At 40.7% G+C, this 18,753-nt stretch overlaps 2 protein-coding genes across 4 annotated transcripts in view; one reads left to right on the top strand and one right to left on the bottom strand.

Moving 5' to 3' along the window:
- Positions 1-10,154, top strand: part of GFM1 (G elongation factor mitochondrial 1) — a 53,926-nt gene extending 43,772 nt beyond the window's left edge. For 2 of the 3 annotated variants that reach the window (XM_023733864.1, XM_023733863.1), the window contains 3 exons: positions 8,161-8,321; positions 9,077-9,130; positions 9,285-10,154. In XM_023733864.1, coding sequence (XP_023589632.1) covers positions 8,161-8,321; positions 9,077-9,130; positions 9,285-9,416 — 347 coding nt within the window. In that variant the 3' untranslated portion in view covers positions 9,417-10,154. Of the gene's footprint in view, positions 1-8,160; positions 8,322-9,076; positions 9,135-9,284 lie in introns of those variants that run through there. The other variant, XR_002824548.1, reaches the window with a different exon arrangement.
- A 4,087-nt stretch (positions 10,155-14,241) lies between these two features.
- Positions 14,242-18,753, bottom strand: part of RARRES1 (retinoic acid receptor responder 1) — a 35,318-nt gene continuing 30,806 nt past the window's right edge. Inside the window, exons 7-8 of the mRNA XM_023733839.1 lie at positions 15,010-15,072; positions 14,242-14,928 (exon numbers count right to left, since the gene is read on the bottom strand). Of these exons, the coding sequence (XP_023589607.1) occupies positions 14,782-14,928; positions 15,010-15,072 (210 nt within the window). The 3' untranslated portion in view covers positions 14,242-14,781. The remainder of the gene's footprint in view (positions 14,929-15,009; positions 15,073-18,753) is intronic.

The raw sequence follows: 18,753 nt of genomic DNA, 5'->3' as shown, positions 1-18,753 counted from the left end.
CGGAAGGCATCCGTGGTCTTGTCCACCCAGAGCCCTAGGCACCACACCAGGGAACAAAGAAACATTAACTGCAATCATGCCATTTTTAGTGGCTTATTCAAGTGCCAGGGAATCCATGAATTTGTAAGTACTGTAATTTTTTCATGTATGACGTTGTAGGCTTTAGGCATTTTGAGGATGGCGAAATATTTTGAAAGAATATGCTTATTCACGGTGCTAACCTGCTAAAATTGTCAACCCTCACACACAGAATAATATGTGTGGTAAAAAAACCCTGATGAACCAGAACCCTAAACAACTGGACTCTGATTCTTTGCCTTTCAGAGAGGAAAGTAAATGACAGTACAGCAGTTTGACATCAGGGTTATTCAGCAAAGGAACATTGAAGTTGTGTCTGGAAGCCAGAGAGTTTATTCTTTCTCATCTCTTCCATATCCTTCATTTTCTTTATACCAGCTCTCTACTAAATAGACAGTTGAAATCTATGTTCTAGAAATCCTGTCACGATCTGAAGATTGTGTTAACAGGAAACAGGGTGATGGAATCACAAGGGGAACAAGGCCCTGGGCTCAGAAGGAAACCTTGCCTCTTGCTCTCTTAAGTGTTTGCCGTTTTAATAAAAAACTGGTAATTATAATCACTTGATATACCTTTTAGAAGTGCTGTTAGAACAAATTAAAAATCAGCAATTGTGCTATGCTAGTTCTTTTATTGGCTAGAAATTAGTAGCTTTCCTGGAGATAGAGGTTACATAAAGCCAGATAATTGGCATGGTTAATAGTTAACAAACAGCCTCGTTCTTTTTAACTGCTTCTATATCTGTATTAGTGTGCTGAAATGTACTGCAATTGGCTATTTTCAATCAGGCAGTCATATGGTCTACTATGCCAGGACTGACAGACCACAAGAGGAATGGCGTCGCTTTCATGGTCAAAAAGAACGTTTCACGATCTATCCTGGAATACAGCGCTGCCAGTGATAAGATAATATCCATATGCCCGTAAGGAAGACCAGTAACTACGACTGTTATTCCAATTTACTCAACAACCACTAATGCCAAAGATGAGGAAGTTGAAGATTTTTACCAACTTCTGCAGTCTGAAATTGATGAAAGATACAGTCAAGATGCATTGATAATTACTGTTGATTGGCATGCAAAAGTTGGAAACAGAGGAGGATCAGTAGTTGGAAAATATGGTCTTGGTGATAGAAACAGTGTGGGAAATCACATGATAGAATTTTGCAAAACCAACAACTTATTTCAGCAACAGAAGCGGCGACTATACACGTGGACCTCACCTCACAGGATACACAGGAATCAGATCGACCACATCTGTGGAAAGAGACAATGGAGAAGAAGTTCAGTATCAGTCAGAACAAGGTGAGGGGCCGACTGCGGAACAGACCATCAGTTGCTCATATGTGAGTTCAAGTTGAAGCTGAAGAAAATTAAAACAAGTCCATGAGAGCCAAAGTACAACCTTGAGTATATCCCACCTGAATTTAGATACCATCTCAAGAATAGATTTGACACATTGAATACTAATGACCGAAGACCAGACGAGTTGAGAGGTGACATCAAGGACATCGTACATGAAGAAAGCAAAAAGTCATTAAAAAGACAGGAAAGAGAAAAGACCAAAACGGTTGTCAGAAGAGACTCTGAAACTTGCTTTTGAATGTAGAGTACCTAAAGCAAATGTAAGAAATGATGAAGTAAAAGAGGTGAACAGAAGATTCCAAAGGGCAGCTTGAGAAGACAAAGTAAAGTATTATAATGAAATGTGCAAAAACCTGGCATTAGAAAACCAGAAGGAAAGAACACACTCGGCATTTCTCAAGCTGAAAGAACTGAAGAAAAAATTCAAATACTGAAGGATTCTACAGGGAAAATATTAAACGAAGCAAGAAGCATCAAAAGAAGATGGAAGAAATACACAGAGTCACTATACCAAAAGGAATTAGTCGACATCCAGCCATTTCAGGAGGCAGCATGGGATCGGGAACCGACAGTACTGAAGGAAGAAGTCCAAGTTGCACTGAAGACACTGGCAAAAAACAAGGCTCCGGGAATTGACAGAACACCAACTGAGATGTTTCAACAAATGCAATGCTGGAAGCACTCACTTGTCTATACCAAGAAATTTGGAAGACGGCTACCTTGCCAGCTGACTGAAAGAGATCCATATAGATGCCTGTTCCAAAGAACGGTGATCCAGTGGAATGTGGAAATTATTGACCAGTATCACCTGCAGGTAAAATTATGCTGGAAATAACTCAAAAGCAATAGCAGCAGTGCATCGACAGGGAACTGCCAGAAATTCAAGCCAGATTGAGAAGAGGACGTGGAATGAGGGGATATCATTGCTGATGTCAGATGGATCTTGGCTGAAAGCAAAGAATACCAGAAAGATGTTTACCTGTGTTTTATTGACTATGCAGAGGCATTCGACTGTATGGATCATAACAAATTATGGCTAACATTGTGAAGAATGGGAATTCCAGAACACTTAATTGTGCTTATGAGGAACCTGTGCATAGATCAAGAGGCAGTCATTCGAATGGAACAAAGGGATACTGCATGGTTTAAAATCAGGAAAGGTGTGTGTCAGGGTTGTATCGTTTCACCATACTTACTCAGTCTGTATGCTAAGCAAATAATCTGAGAAGCTGGGCTATAGGAAGAACTCGAAGAACTCGGGCATCAGGATGAGAGGAAGACTCATTAACAACCTTTGATATGCAAATGTACAACCTTAGTTGCTGAAAGTGAAGAAGACTTGAAGCACTTACTGATGAAGATCAAAGACCACAGCCTTCAGTGCACATTACACCTCAACATTGAGCAGAAATCCTCACCACTGGACCCATAAGCAACATCATGATAAACAGAGAAAATATTGTAGTTGTTAAAGATTTTGTTTTACTTGGATCCACAACCAACGCCCATGGAAGCAGCAGTCAAGAATTCAAATGACGTATTGCATTGAGCAAATCTGCTTCAAAAGATCTCTTTAAAGTATTACAAAGCAAAGGTGTCACTTTGAGGACTAAAGTGCGCCTGACTAAAGTATTTTGCTCGCCTCATATGTATGTGAAAGCTGGGTCATGAATAAGGAAAACCGAAGAATTGATGCCTTTCAATTACAGTGTTGGCAAAGAATATTGAATATACCGTGGACAGCCAGAACAAAAAACAAATCTGTCTTGGATGGAGTTACAGCCAGAATGCTCCTTAGAAGAGTAAGGGTGGTGAGACTTCATCTCATGTACTTTGGACATGTTATCAGGAGGGACCAGAACCTGGAGAAGGACATCATGCTTGGTAAAGTAGAGGGTCAGTGAAGAAAAGGAAGACCCTCAATGAGGTGGATTGACACAGTGGCTGCAACAATTGGGTCAAACATAGCAACAATTTTGAAGATGGCTCAGGACTGGGCAGTGTTTCGTTCTGTTGAACATGGGGTTGCTTTGAGTTAGAACCAACTCGATGGCACCTAACAACACAGCAGAAATATTTAAATATAAATATATATAAATATAGATGTATATGTCCATAAAATGTATCTATATCCATAAAAGTGTACATATATAACCATGAAAAATATACACACATAAATATTAACTGAAGAGTTGGATATGTACATTTACCTTTGCTTACTTGCTTAAATATACAAATATTCCAAATGGACAAAACCTGCCCAAAGGCAAAGACAAGAAGGCAGGAAGGGACAGGAAAACTGGTCCAATGGACACGGAGAACCCAAGGTTGAAAGGGAAAGGAGGAGAGTGCGGACACACTGTGGGGATTGCAACAATGTCACAAAACAATTTGTGTATATATTTTTGAATGAAAAACTAATTTGTGCTGTAAAGTTTCACCTAAAACATGATACAATTAAATATATATCTACACAAATATTGTAATATGATTAATTTCCTGGTAGTTATGCAAAGGAAAAGCAGTAGATTATAATTAGTTGAGCAGTATTATTTTTGCCCTACACACATTTGGAGACAAGCTGGGTGCTTGCAAAAAAAAGTGAATTCGTTTACTCTTTCTTCGGTTGATTTTCACTTCTCCATCACTGAAAGATGAAACTGTGAAAGGGTGGATGGAAGTTCCTTCAAGCTCAGATAGAAAATCAGCTTTTCATAGATAAACACCTACTGAATGCCATATGAGAGTGTCCGGGTGAAAATGTTGGTAGATGAGCTTCATGATTAGAATACCTTAAACTTCTGTGCTATTCTGCATTGTCAAAAATTGGGAGAAAAATATTTCAGTTTCCCATGTACTTTTCCTTAAAAAATGAAAGCTGGAGCTAATTTGAATCAAATTTTACCTTTGCCTCCGAGATTCATTAATGCTGTAGCCTGACACTAAAATGTGAAATGGACTGTTGCCTTGGTGTTTCACCCTGTGAGTATGACTGTCCGTTTTTTCAGTGCCCGTTTTTTCAGGAAGAGCATCATGCTCGACCTACCTGGTTAACGCTGGACTTAGAGCCGATCTGCAGGAGAGATCACGGCCTCGCCAGAGTCTGCGTTATCTTACTCAGCTTGGCAGTGCCTCTTCTTTGATCCTCTGCCACATCAGGTGCTGGGCTGTGAGTCTGAATCCTAGCTTTTCCCATCCTTACTATGTGAAATGAGCAAGGCAGTGGAACTTTCCCTGGGCAGCTTGGAGGTGCTAGTTCTATGAATTTTAAGTGAGAACGTGCTTGAAAACACTTGGGCACAGGGAGTGTTAACCCCTGTTCGTGCAGTATATTACCTTCGACGTAACACCACGCCATGCTGCCTGTTTCCCAGTTAGTTTGTCTAAGGGGGTCATAGTCACAGTTATTGGTCACTCATGTGCCATGTATTCTGCTGAGTACTTTACATGAATCATCCTCACAGAGACTCTGAGCAGTTAACTGAGTGGCCCTAGGTTACAAGCTAATTGGTGGTAGAGCTAAGAGTTAAACCCAGACCAGGGTCCGAGCCCCTGACCACCTCCTCACACAGCCTCTTTGGCACGTGGTCTGGTAATATCAACATCATTCCTAGTGGCCTGAAATAGAAACATTACTGTCCTTCCATCACTTCCGGCTTCAAAGATCCTCTGATGGTATCGATAGTTTCACTTTCTATCCTGAGAAGCTGTAGACCACGTGAATCTGCTTTAGAAAATATTGTGTTTAGGACTTAGCTGCCATGTGGCTGTTGAAAACAGCAGGTGAGGTAGCTCTGGAGTCTTGTGATATGGAATAAGTTTAGATGAAGGCGTGTGTAAGGGCAAGGTTCATTTGGAAGTAGATCAGGAGATGGATGTAGGAAGAAAGAGGGAGTTAAAAAGAAGGGAGCAGGTGAGGGAATATGTAACTGAACTGCAAGGCTGTCCTCAACAGTTAAGTGATGGGCACCTGTACACGTGGCCCCTTCCTTTAACATGTGACCCTTTCACACCCTGACGCTTTCACGTTACTAACCAACTGACAACACTGGATAATCTGTAGTTAAATCGTGATATGTCTGATCAAGACATCTCTCTTTCTGGGTGCCTTTATTCATATTTATTGGATGTCTTTAGAGCTGAGGAAGCTCTGGTGTTGTGATAAGCCAAGAAACAGAGCTGTCTCTACAGACTAGAATCGTTAATCATCATCTTGAGATACCTGCAGAGGGTTCTGCAGAGTTAGCTGATGAAGCTTAGGTGTCTGGAATGTTTCCATGTGTTCATTTTGTTCCTCTTTTCAGAACAAAATTCACTACTTAGGACTCTTTAGTCAAAGGTAGATCTGAGCTAGGAAATGATTTGAATTAGAAAATGTTTAAAAGAAATGCAAGTATATTACATATCTCTTCATATCATTATTGGACCTAAGCTAAGAGTATCTTTACAAGAAGTGCTTTGATGACTATATAAGAAAGTGCTGATTAGGTTATTATAAACAAATTGATACTTTGGAAAAAACTGATTATTTAAAAATAAATTATTTTCTTTGTCATACTTTCTGTGTTTTGCTTAGAACTTTTGTTTGGAGATAATTCAGCTAGTCTGATGCTGTAGTAGTATTCTGCACTATCTCAGCTTCCAAATTAAGTATGAGAGTTTGAAGTTTTACTGTATTCTCTCTACACTGATACATTTAAACATCAGTCAGTGTTTGTCACAGTGAGAAATGTCCTAGTTTTGTGTTTAGTGAGATGAAAAATAAACATAAGCATTGAGTTTTCGTGCTACATGGCCCCTAGCATTTAGTCCAATACTTGCTTGCTGAAATTGAAGAGGACTTGAAGCATTTACTGGTGAAGATCAAAGACTACAGCCTTCTGTGTGGATAGCACCTCAACATAAAGAAAACAAAAATCCTCACAACTGGACCAATAAGCAACATCATGATAAACAGAGAAAAGATTGTAGCTGTAAGAACTTCATTTTACTTGGATCCACAATCGACACCCATGGAAGCAGCAGTCAAGAAATCAGGCGACGCATTGCGTTGGCGAAATCTGCTGCAAAAGACCTCTTTAAAGTGTTAAAGAGCAAAGATGTCACTTTGAGGACTGAGGTGCGCCTGACCCAAGCCATGGTGTTTTCCATCACCTCATGTGCACGCAAAAGCTGGACAGTGAATGAGGAAGACCGGAGAAGGAGAAGAATCGATGCCTTTGAATCATGATGTTGGCAAAGAATATTGACCATACCGTGGACTGCCAGAAGAACAAACGAACCCGTCTTGGAAGGCGTACAGCCAGAGTGCTCCTTAGAAGCAAGTTTGGACATGTTATCAGGAGGGATCATGGAGAAGGACTTCATGCTTGCTAAAGTACAGGGTCAGTGAAAAAGGAGGAGGACCCTCAGCAAGATGGATTGACCACAGTGGCTGAAACAGTAGGCTCGAACAGTGTTGTACATAGTGTTGTTATGAGTTGGAACTGACTCAATAGCATCTAACAGCAACAACAACATCTAGACCAATGTCTTTATTTTGTAGGTGAAGAAACTTGAAACCTGGATCAACTGTGTTTTGCCTTGTTAGAGGCAGAGTAGAAGCTAGAAGCTTGGTCTTCTGATTCTCAATCAGAAATTGTTGAGCCTGCAGAAGGACAGACAGAGCTCAGGTGGCTTGGTTATTGTCTCCACCCTTCTCCTCCCCGAGATGAAAGTTATTTTCTTACAGTTACATTTAAGAACAGCCGTCCGCTGGGATCCAGAAAGAAAGGGTGGGCTTACCTTGGTCAAAGACTAACAGTTTCCTTACCTCTGAAGATTTTCAGAAAGAGGATAAGTAACCTACACTGGATAATTTAGATGGTGAAGGACTCGATCAAATTTTCAGATCTCTTTTAGTATTCTTTACACTACAGTGAGTTTTCAGGATAAAAATTAGCATTAAGTATTGCCTTATTAGAACTTCCATTTAGAAGACTGACTGGTACTACTGCTAGAAAAATGAGTCCAAATCAAATATTTTAACATCATCATCATGCGTGTTCCTTTGGGAGAACGCCTTCCATCTCCCTTTCACTATCTGGATGGAAAGAGCCCCCCCGCACCAAAAGTTTTTACTCAGGACTGTTTTTATAAAACTGCCATTGCCTCTAATTTAGAATTTTGTTTAAAAGGAACAGAGTATACTTTCATTAAATGCCCTACAGTGCCAAAATAAAGTCTTAAGAAAAGTTAAGCGGGCACCTTAATAATTAGAAGGTAGCTGAGGTAGTGTTCAGATTTTCCGTGTAAGTCAAAGAATGTGAGATCTACAACGTTGAAGTGTCGTAAACGGCTACTCAGTGCATTACGTAGCCTGAGACCATCCAGAATGATTTTAACCAATTCAGATTTACTTTTGACATCATGTTATGGATATTTATGGATAAATATGCACTGAAAAATAAGCCAAAAAACCACAGTGTAGCTTATATTTGACTTTTGTAAACTATCTTTGGTGGATAACATTTCAGTTTTCCCAGATGGCTGGTAACATTTCAATATTTTGAATACATCACTGTTAATTTTGAGTTGGCAGAGGTGAAGTAACAAACTACCATTATGTTTTGGTATTAAGGAATATACCTTTCAATAAAGTTATTGAAATGCAAAAAAAAAGAAAAGAGCCCCAGTTTGTTCAGGGGAGATTAATAAAATGTTTGTTTGTTTTAACCCAGCCCTGGCCAATGGAACATTGTGTATTCTTGAACCTGTTATGTCTGTGGAAATCGTTGCCCCAAATGAATTTCAGGGAGTGGTGATTGCGGGAGTTAACCGTCGCCACGGGGTGATCACGGGGCAGGATGGAATTGAGGACTTCTTCACACTGTACGCAGATGTGAGTACTGCCCGTCGCTGGCAATCTTGCCTCATTAACCACAGAAGGAAATCAGTTGGCTTTTGTTTGTGGAGGTTGTAGAGCAAAGTGCCACATTTCCCTGTTTGTGGCTCCGTGTGTGCAGCAGTTTCTGTAATTTGCTCTTGGAACAACTCTTAAGTGCTGAAGCCGAAAATAAGATGCATTTCACGTGGCCGTTTGTGAATTTGTCATTTTCTGTAGATGCATGATTATCTTTCTCGTTATGGCTTTATTTGCGTAGCTGCTTTATTATGAATCCATTCTCTCTAGTTTATTGGAGTAATAGTTCACCTGCCTCCGCTTTACCTGACTTAAATAGCAGGGGAGAAGGTATTTATCGCATCACACAAAGCCTCCTTGGAGGCGGCTACTTGCAGCGTATCCCTGAGGCGTCCACAGCGAAGTCGTGTTAACGTTTCCACGGGAGAAACGCTTCTGAATGCTTGAACTGAGGCCGGGGAGCGGGCTGGGGATGAGGAGGGAGGGTCATCAATGGTGTCAGCTGGCGGTCTGAGGAACTGAAAGGTTTGCCTTCTGGTTGTAACCGTCAAATAAAATTATCTTCAAATGAGGGTTTCCACTTGGATTAAATAAGTGAAAATATGTTTCTCTTTGGCTTTTGATTCTTTAAGCAATAGTAGAACCTAAGGGAATGAAACGGCCGAGGGCTGTCTGTCGTTTTCTCTAAAACGTTTCAGTCAGCAACTCTGAGATGTCCCTGTGTTTATTTTCAGGTCCCTCTAAGTGAGATGTTTGGTTATTCCACTGAGCTCAGATCATGCACAGAGGTAAGCAAGTTTTAAGCTGTACTGTAGTACTCGTCAAAAGCCGCCCTGCAGAGTGATCGTATCGTGAAATCCTGTCTTTGCTCGACTTTACTTAATGATTTAAAAAAAAAAACAAAAAAAAAACTTTCTTTGCTTTTTGTTTTTCTGACTCTAGGGGAAGGGAGAGTATACAATGGAGTACTGCAGATATCAGCCATGTTCACCATCCACCCAGGAAGATCTGATTAATAAGTATTTGGAAGCTACAGGTCAACTTCCAGTAAAGAAAGGAAAAGCCAAGAGCTGACTATCCTCACTTTGAGTTTTGAGATCAAACTTTAACTGAGTCTGCAAGGTTTCAATACTTGGATGAATTCCAATGGGATGGATTCAGGCTGCTGAAACAAGGAGTTATAGAAACCTTCTGGTATATTCAGAGATAATTCTGTGTATAATATCTCAACTCTATTGATACATTTTATACTTTATCAAAAAATACAATTATTTCTGAAATGTATTTAGTATTTATTTAAGGGAGGAAGAGACTAATTTTGGTTATCCTTCTAAGCTTGGAATGTATGTAAACTTACAAATTTTTTATCAGAGGAATTTTCAACATACAGAAAAGCTGAAAAAATAGTACAAAGAATGTCCATATGCTGTCCATCTAAATTCAACAGATAACAGTTTTTTAGAATAGTTTATCCTGTCATAATAATTTGTCTTCCAGCATTTGCTTTATCTGTTTATCTCTTGTCCATTTATCTATGTCTCATGCCTCTGTATTTTTTTAATTTTTAAAAATTATTATTTTGCTAACACTTGAAAGTAAATTGCACGTATCATGATACTTCTGGGAATGTCAGCTTTTTTTTTGTTTTTTCAGTTGTGCTTTAGGTGAAAGTATACAGAGTAAATTAGTTTCTCATCAACAGTTCCTACAGAAGTTGTTCTGTGACGGTTGCAATCCCCACGATGTGTCAGCACTCTCCCCCTCTCCCTTTCTGCCCTGGGTGCTCCGTGTCCATTCGTCCAGGTTTCCTGTCCCTTCCTGCCTTCTCGTCTTTGCTTTTGGGCAGGTGTTGCCCATTTGGTCTCTTGTACTTGATAGAAGTAAGAAGCACATTCCTCGTGTGTGTTACTGTTTGTTTTATAGGCTCGTCTAATCCTTGGCTGAGGGGCCCTGGTGGCGCAGTGGTTAAGAGCGATGGCTGCTCACCGAAAGGTCGGCAGTTTGAATCCACCAGCTGCTCCTTGGAAACCCTGTGGGGCAGTTCTACCCTGTCCCGTAGGATCGCTATGAGTTGGAACCGACTCAGGCAACGCGTTTTATTTTTAATCTTTGACTGAAGGGTGAACTTTGGGAGTGACTTCAGTTCTGAGTTAAAAGGGTGTCCGGGGGAAGAGTGTCAGCTTTTAATGGACAGGCTTTTTTGTTTAAGAGTGGATTTTGTATGATCTTAATACACAGCGTTTTTCAGATTCTTTGTTGAGATATTAAAGCACCAGCTACATTTCTAGCTGTCTTGTATGTGGCTGATTGCCTCAGTGTGTGGCTTCTGTAATTCACTTGTAGCTGCCCCTACTTCTAGGAGTGTAAAGTCACGTCCTTGCAGCCCTCTGGAAGTGAGAGACAGACCCTGGCATAGGATATTCTTGTCTGTATTCATTCTAATGTTCCTGTAGCCCTAAATAATAAAATACATTTCTACAAAGTTGCTGCCCATCAGTTCCATTTACTTGTAAATGCTGGTTGAATTTGTAGTATTGTATTCATAGAGATTGTGAAGGAACAGATGTTAAGGTTTTGTTTCCAGAATAAGTGGGGTTTTCCCAGGCAGCTCTATCATATTGTTTGGAATTGCCTCATCCAGAGATTATCTGATGACACTGACATATCCTGGTCTTTCCGCTTACTGGGTAATAGAAGTCAGATAACTGACTTTAAATGCCTTTGGTTTTCTGGATTTATAGATTTGGCTTTATGTTTTAAGGTTTCTAGAAAAAAAATCCAGCACTTGTTTTCCAGGCATTGTCTTAAATGCTTTAAGCGCATTATCTCAGTTAGTCCTCACAGCGCCATTTTGCAGTTGAGGAAGTGAAGGCACAGAGAGGGTAAGTAACTCATCTAAGACCACACAGCTTGTTAAGTTTTCCAATGGAAACTTTAGTTAGGATTCTTCTCAACACCAAGTGCGCTTCCCCCGTAAATATGCCTGTTGCTGTAATGGCATCGATCCCGACAAGCGCGGTTGCTTTGGCATTTCATCGGCACCTTGTGCCGTTCCCAGGTGACTTTGAACTTAGCACAGCTCCTCGGGCTGTTTCGGACACTCAGAAATGTTAGAACCAAGGTGGGTGAATTTGGATGTGTGTTTGATTTGTTAGACATTCTAGTTGTAAAGTTACAGGGCCTGAGAAGATCCAAGACATCAGATCCAACACCGGCATTTCGTAGGTGGCGATACAAGCCAGCTGGTGGGAGCGGCTGGAATAGAGCCACGTGGGGACAGCTCCAGGACCAGGATGCACATCTCTTGCTCACTCGTTTTTCATTATAGTTGGTAAAGACCACATGCCAACCAATGTCTGTAGCAAGGAAAAGTATATAAAAAATTCATAAATGGGAATATGTATACTGCTATTCTGAAGGCTGATTGTTGGCTAATTTAAAGACGCGTTGGATCATGGCAGCAGCACTGGGCAGTATCGCACTGTTCCCAACCCTGGCTGCACTTGATAAAGCACCTGGGGAGCCCTGAACAGAAACACCAGGCCTGCCTCCAGATGCTCTGATTCTGTCACTCAAAGGAGGGGACCTAGCACTGGGACTCCTTAAAGCTTTCAGGCCATTCCAGTACGCAGGCAAGGTGAAAGACCATCACCGTATTGCCTGAGCATAGGCCCAAGATAGAAAATGAAAGCTAGAAATCCAGATTTGTTGTATTAATATTCTTTTGTGTGATATTAGTTTTGGAGTTTGGGTTCTTAGCTTGATAACTTTACCTTTAAAAAAAAAAGTCAGTATTAAAAATGTAACTCTGTAATTCCTTTCCTCCCTGCTCACTCTTAAATTTTAGTTGTGAAATCACTCAAGTTTAATCAATTCAGTGAACTTTAAGGTTTTTCACATTTTAATGCTTTTGAAATCTGAATGAGTCGTAAAATGGATGCCAGAGGAGACACCTAGCAGCTCTCAGAGAAAATGGTGACATGTGGGTGCGGGATACGTCCCTTTGTGGAAGACGGCTAATTGCAATGCTAAAACTATAAATGGTGGAATTAGAATTTTGATTGTTGCTGAAAGTGTCTTCAGATATGTAACACTGGAATGCATTACTGAAATAGCTGTGTTCAGAGAAGATTTTTTATGAACATTCATTTATCCATTCCAATAAGTGCCAAGCAACCTCCTTCTATATGGTCCCAGCACTTTCTAAGCTAGGAACGGTCACAGAATAGGTCATAGAATGTGCTACGCTGAGAGAAATTGGTAAAATAAATTCATGTGTCATGAGAACATTATTCAAGTGCCAACTATAGAAGCTTCCAACTGACTTTCAAAAGAACTTTTTTGACGTCTAACAATTCATAATTCAGGTAAAGAAAAATGAAACTCTGAGTAGAATCAAATGGAATGCAAACAAAAATCCTAGTATTATTCTGATGTCTTTAAATTCTGAACGTTGGTTAGAAGTAAATGTCAGCGGCTCAGACTGATTTAGACTTTGTGAAAAGAGGGGTTAGGGAACTGAGGTTTTTCTTGTGTGTCAAGGCAGATGAGGTAGCTTTTCTCTGTTGTTAGCTAGTTAAATCAGTGTTAATGAAATCAAGTTAGCAATTTTAGAATTTGTGCTAGAAATGATATTCTAATAGTGATATTATTGAGAAATTTGTAGTTGGTTTAACTTTTGCGGCTTTTGTTAATTTATAAAATAGGAAATTGTGTTTGTATGTTGTCTGTTGCCGTTCATAATCTGTTTTGCTGGAATACACACGTTAAAGAATTACCTTAGAGGTCTTTCCTCATTTTGTAGGCCTAATCTCACTTCTTAAAAATGCTTGTATGAGGACTCTGAGGAAGCTGAGAGGCAGGAAAGCTGCACTCCCAGGTGGCGGCCCCTCCCAGCCCCGACAGTGCTCCTGCAAGGCTGAGGAACGTACAACCTGGAGCTGCTCCCTTAACGCTCTTGGCGTCTTTACTGAGGACGGTTTAGGGAACTTCGGTTAGAGCAGTTTATCGCTTGATTTTGCATGATTTAATCTTCGTAGATTGGGTCTTTGAAATTTTAGGAAAAGAGTATTTTCTCTGCATTATCACTGAGGTGGGACGTCCGAGGTTTCCTTCAAAATGCTCATTTTTTTATTGTTAGCTGCCGCAGAGTTGGTGGCTCTTTAAATCAAGTGGGTGTTGGGAAGAGGAAAGCAAAAGGTTGGGGTGTTAAATAGAGAAAAAATAGAAACTAGATCTGCTGAAAAGTCACATTATCGTCTGTCTTTTCTTTTGTCAGAGTTCATGTCTATAAAACTTGTCTCTTTAGTAGAAACTTTTCTAATTTTCTGTCAGTCAGACTTAAAAGTAATGTTTTGGTATATTTTAAAGCTGGTCTTTCTAACCAGTTACTGGCTAAGGAACCTGGCAGAAGGTCGTTAGACACTCATTTAAGTGTTCCAATAAATAATACTAATTTTGAGAGGGAAACGATGCCAACCAACATTTCCTGGATCAATTTTTCTTGCCTTGAGGAGGTACTTCACTGAATTTGATTATGGTACACATTAGAAATTACTTAGGCCAACACTAGGTCCAGTGTTGTACTTAGAAATGAAAATTTAAATATTTTATATTCTCTCAATTGCATTTTTTCTTTTTTTTGTTTAATTGTTGTAGTTTAAGTGAAAGTTTACAATTCAAGTTAGTCTCTCATACAAAAATTTACATATGTGACCCTAATTGCTCTCCCTATACTGTGGCATTTTTGTTCCATTTAACACGTTGGTAGAGACAGCTTTATTTGATGAGACATTTTGTATAATTTCTGTTTGTAAAATTTAAGCAATATTAAGATTTTACTCAGTTCCAATTCAGCACAAAATTTTGTCTGTATGCAAATCTTTACAAACACATTTTATTATTTAGAAATGTAAACATTTATTTAAAAGTAGCTACCATGTTAAAAAGGAATGGTTGCTTGAAATCATAAAAATAGTAAAATTCTTTTTAAACAGTTAATATTTTCCCCTACAATTTGCTTGCGTTAAAAATATATTTACAGCTAGGAAGAGACAATTTAGCAAATAAAACAGTTGGCTACAATGTGATTAAAATAATGAGAAATGCAGGTTTAGAGATGAGACCAATTTTAGAAAAAATCCTATTGATCCAGTTGCAGTACTTGCTAATTGACTTAGTTTTATATTTTAGGGCAGAAACTCAGAGGAACTTTCCGGGTGACCCTGTGACTCTGAGCAGAGTTTAGTGTGCACATGCTCCCAGAGTTAAAAACCAAAAAACCCAACATTGTTGAATTTTTGAGACTTTACCTCTAATCAAGGCTTTCCGAAGTTACTCAAAATGCTGTATACCTTAGCTATTTTACTGAAATAATGATTTAGGCTGCTCAGTATGGTCATTTAGTTTAGAATCTGCTATAAGCAGGTCTTTTTTCTTTTCAGACAATACTGAAGTCTGTTGGTGCTGCAGCAGATCCTTCCGTTTCAGAGGCTTCTTCTGGTGTCTGCAGCTCTTGACAGCGGTACTTCACTTTCGGTGGTTTGCCAGGGTACCAGACCAAGTGAATACGACAGGGAATGATCTCCTAGGAAGTAAGAGTCACAGAATATTATAATCTGCAGAAACTTCTCACAAAAACAGTTCTGTGTACGATTTTGTGTTTTACCTGTGTTGGGAATTCATGCAGTAGAACAGTATAATCAAAATCAATGGCTTCATTGTCTGTTTTCTAGAGGAAGGAGAAAAGAGTTAGTGTAACAAATAGGGTGGGTTTGTGTCAGCTCAGATTTGGGAGGCGTATGCTGCTTAAATACTGGCTCCGGATGAGGGCCTGGAGTCTCCCCCGCTTTAGATTCTGGCCTCGTTTCCTTTGGCAGCGTCCAAAGTCATGGATTCTTATTTCTGTTTTGTCACTGAGTTACATGGAAGTCCAGCGGCATGTCTTTGTATCACCTCTTCTCTCTAATATTTATAGGTTTTGGTGGAGGCTGAGGTCTGTAGGGACCCAAAGAATCTTACCACCCTTAGGAACCTAGATACTGTGTATACACCTCAGGCTAATATGTTGGCCCTGATATACCAGGCAGCAAGACGAGAGGGAGGGCAGCCAGCATTTCTAGAATGCCTGTCGCGGTCCAAGTTCTGTGTAGTCCTTTATACACGCCGTCATGCCATTCTCTTACAGTAGTATGTGTTATGAGCCTGGCTTTACAGGGGAGGTAACTCCAGGTCACAGCTAGTGACAACTGGGGATTCAGACCCAGATCTACTGTACTGTATGCAAATAACGCACACCTAGGTTTGTTTGCCAACCACTCCCTCTCCCCCAGGAGCTATTTTTGTAAGCACACTATGCTAATTTTTTTTACAGTAGTGTATAAAAAAATTGGCATAGCAGCGCTTCTGAAAATACCTGGGGCAGGGAAGGAGTGGTTGGCACACGAATGTAGAAGGTTGGTGGTGTCTGCATTCTTCAAAGCCCACGTTCTTGCAGCTACACCGCACTGCTGCTAAAACCAGTGCCCTGGCTATTTCTAGGTGGGTACTCTACTGTACCTCCTTTAGTCATTGATTTCTGTGCATTTTACTAGTGAGTAAACCAATTTCCTCTTTATTTTCTTTTTGACACTTCTACTTTTTTGGCAAGGGTGTTTCACTAATAAAAAATGGAAGAGAAAAAAATTTTAAAACCTCGATTTGGATTATAATTTCAGTCTACCAGATTTTTTAAAGAATGTGGAAAAACAAAAAGGACTCGATATTAAGTTTTGTCTTCCCTTTGCCCACACTGATGGAGGCTTTTATGAGCCATGAAGTTTCCAGCGGGTAGGGAGAGTGGAAAGATGTTAGGGATTGCCTGGAAGAATCAGAAATGGGCTGCTCCTGTGGTGCCTTCTTTGTGTGATTGGGTAGGTTTCCCTCCTGCCTTCAGCACCTGGGAATGTTCACAGTGAACATCTGGGGTACAAGCTGCACAGACGGAGAACTCAGGAGAGAAAAACCTGACGTCTCTTTCGTTAAAGAAAACAACCAAACCCGTGGCCGTCAAGTCAGTTCCGACTCATGGTGACCCCATGTGTTTCAGAGCAGAGCTGCACTCCAGAGGGTTTTCAGTGGTTGTGACCTCATGGAATTTGATCCCCAGGCCTTTTCTCCCCAGAGCCACTGGGTGTATTTGAACCGCCAACCTTCTGGTTAGCAGCTGAGCGCAAACCATTTGTACCACTCAGGGACCTGTCCTAAGGGACAGTTTCTGGAGCTCCAGTTACCATTCGGCATTGTTTGGGGAATGTTTTTAGCCTTGTTTGACCCTCAGTGGAGCCCTGGTGGTGCAGTGGTTAAGAGCTATGGCTGCTAACCAGAAAGTCGGCAGTTTGAATCCACCAGCAGCTCCTTGGAAACCCTGTGGGGCAGTTCTACTCTGTCCTGTAGGGTCACTGTGAGTCAGAATCGACTCAAGGGCAACAGGTTTGCTTTTGGTTTTCGATCCTGAAGGAAATGGTTATCCCAGCACGCCGCACACCAGCTGGCATGTGCTGTATGCTCCTTGTCGCAGACTTGTGCTCCCTGCACCGTTTCTCAAGCCCTGACTGTTTCATGCTATGTATTTTTATAATTTAAAAAACTGGTTTTACATATAAACTTGTAAGTGTGTTTATCAGGGCAACGCCCTCTTAGTCTGCTTTGAAAATAGCATTCCTGAAGGAAATATAGCAGTCTCCAGAGTTTAGGAAGAAAGGGGGCAGGCTTGAAACACAATGGACTCCAACTCCATTTGACAAACTCTCCAGCTAAAAAAACAAAGAGAGTGTTTTAATACAAAAATGTGGATCGGTATCATGCTTAGAAAACTTGTGCCATTTCCTTAGTAAGGTCCTTGAAAGACACCCTTACATTTCTGTAAGATTCTTCAAGGAAGTACCCTTAAACCAAACCAAAAAGCACAGCTTATTAAAGAACTGCAGAAGGGGACATTACGCATCCCAGCTCGGCACAGGACTCCAGGCTGTGGGACTGCCTTCACCAAGTCCAGCTCTGTCAAGAAGTCTACCAACAGTTATTTTTAATATTATTCAGAGATAATCCCCTTGGCTTTTATTCAGATCAAATCATCACAAATGTCAGATCCTTACAGTCCAAACTGATGTAGAAATATTGTTACATTTTCTAGTAACTCAGCGCGTTAATCTTCCTGGTGACAGACTGGAAGTTTTTTTGTTTGTTCCTTTTTATTTTACTTAAGAAAAAAAAAAGAGAAGGGGAGAAAGAATGATTCTTAGCAGAACTAGATTGGTTTCAGTAGAAAGTAAGCAGGTGTGAGTGATGAACTATCAAAAGTAGATTTCTCAGCGGAATAGACAAGGTGGTAAGATGGTTTCTGTAACGTGTCTGCCTAATGAGGACTGTGTTGGGGTGAAGACTTGAGCTGACTGGTGGTGACTTTTGCAGGTTAGATTGTCTGGGGTCCTGCCAAGATCTGGACTGACTGGTAGGAATGAAGTACACAAGTAAACGTTCTTCTGTTGTAGCAATGCCGTTTTACTATCCTCAGTTCACATTAAGGGCTAATACGTGTAGGAAATGACCTTATCCATTTTTTTCCCTAGGCAGCAAACATCTCCCCTGCCCTTGGCATAGTCCTCTTGGTATCGGCAATGATGCCTATTCTTCAGCCCTAAAGACGTAATGGTGCCAGTCAGATGGGTCTCATCTCATGTTTGCCTTTGAGCCCTCTGTGTCTTCAGCTCCTGTCTCTCAGGCCTTGCTCACTCGGGGATGTCCGTTGATAAGCCTGCGTTTCCTTACACAGCTGCATTAAAGGGTGAGTTTAACCCTGAGTGAGTGTAAGGGCGGTAACTCCCACCCCGACAGTTTTTGGAAACCTGAGAAGCCCACACTTCTCTGAAGTGCCACGGGTGGCAGGGTGCCTCCAGTCACTTGCTTCGGTGCTGGCTTGCCTTTACCTGCCCTGTCCTCAAGCTTCTAGTCTCCCAGGACAGCACTTAGGCCTTCTCAGCCAGACAGCTCTTTAAAAATTGTTCATTGTTGCTTGTGTTGGTTCTTTGGCTGAAGGATCACAGGAAACCTCAGTGGGCACAGAATAGCAGAGTTTGAAAATCTATGTGGATATGTGCTTTTTTTTTTTTTTTTTTCTTTAAGAGAACTTGAAGCTGAAATGCATCTTGAAACCAAATTTCTAATTGCTCCAGCGATTTAGATGTGTGTTAGTTTGGGGGACTCCAGTAAGTTTGTTGTTTTTGTTGTTGTTGTTAGGTGCCATTGAGTCAGCTCCAACTCACAGCGACCCTGTGTGTAACAGAACGAAACACTGCCCGGTCCTGCGCCATCCTCACAATCGTTGTTATGCTTGAGCCCATTGTTGCAGCCACTGTGTCAATCCATCTCATTG

The sequence above is a fragment of the Trichechus manatus genome, unplaced genomic scaffold (genome assembly GCF_000243295.1).
Source record: "Trichechus manatus latirostris isolate Lorelei unplaced genomic scaffold, TriManLat1.0 scaffold00062, whole genome shotgun sequence".
Taxonomy (NCBI): Eukaryota; Metazoa; Chordata; class Mammalia; order Sirenia; family Trichechidae; genus Trichechus; species Trichechus manatus.
Note: the sequence above shows the minus strand (reverse complement) of the source record. Positions and strands in the feature narration are given on the sequence as shown.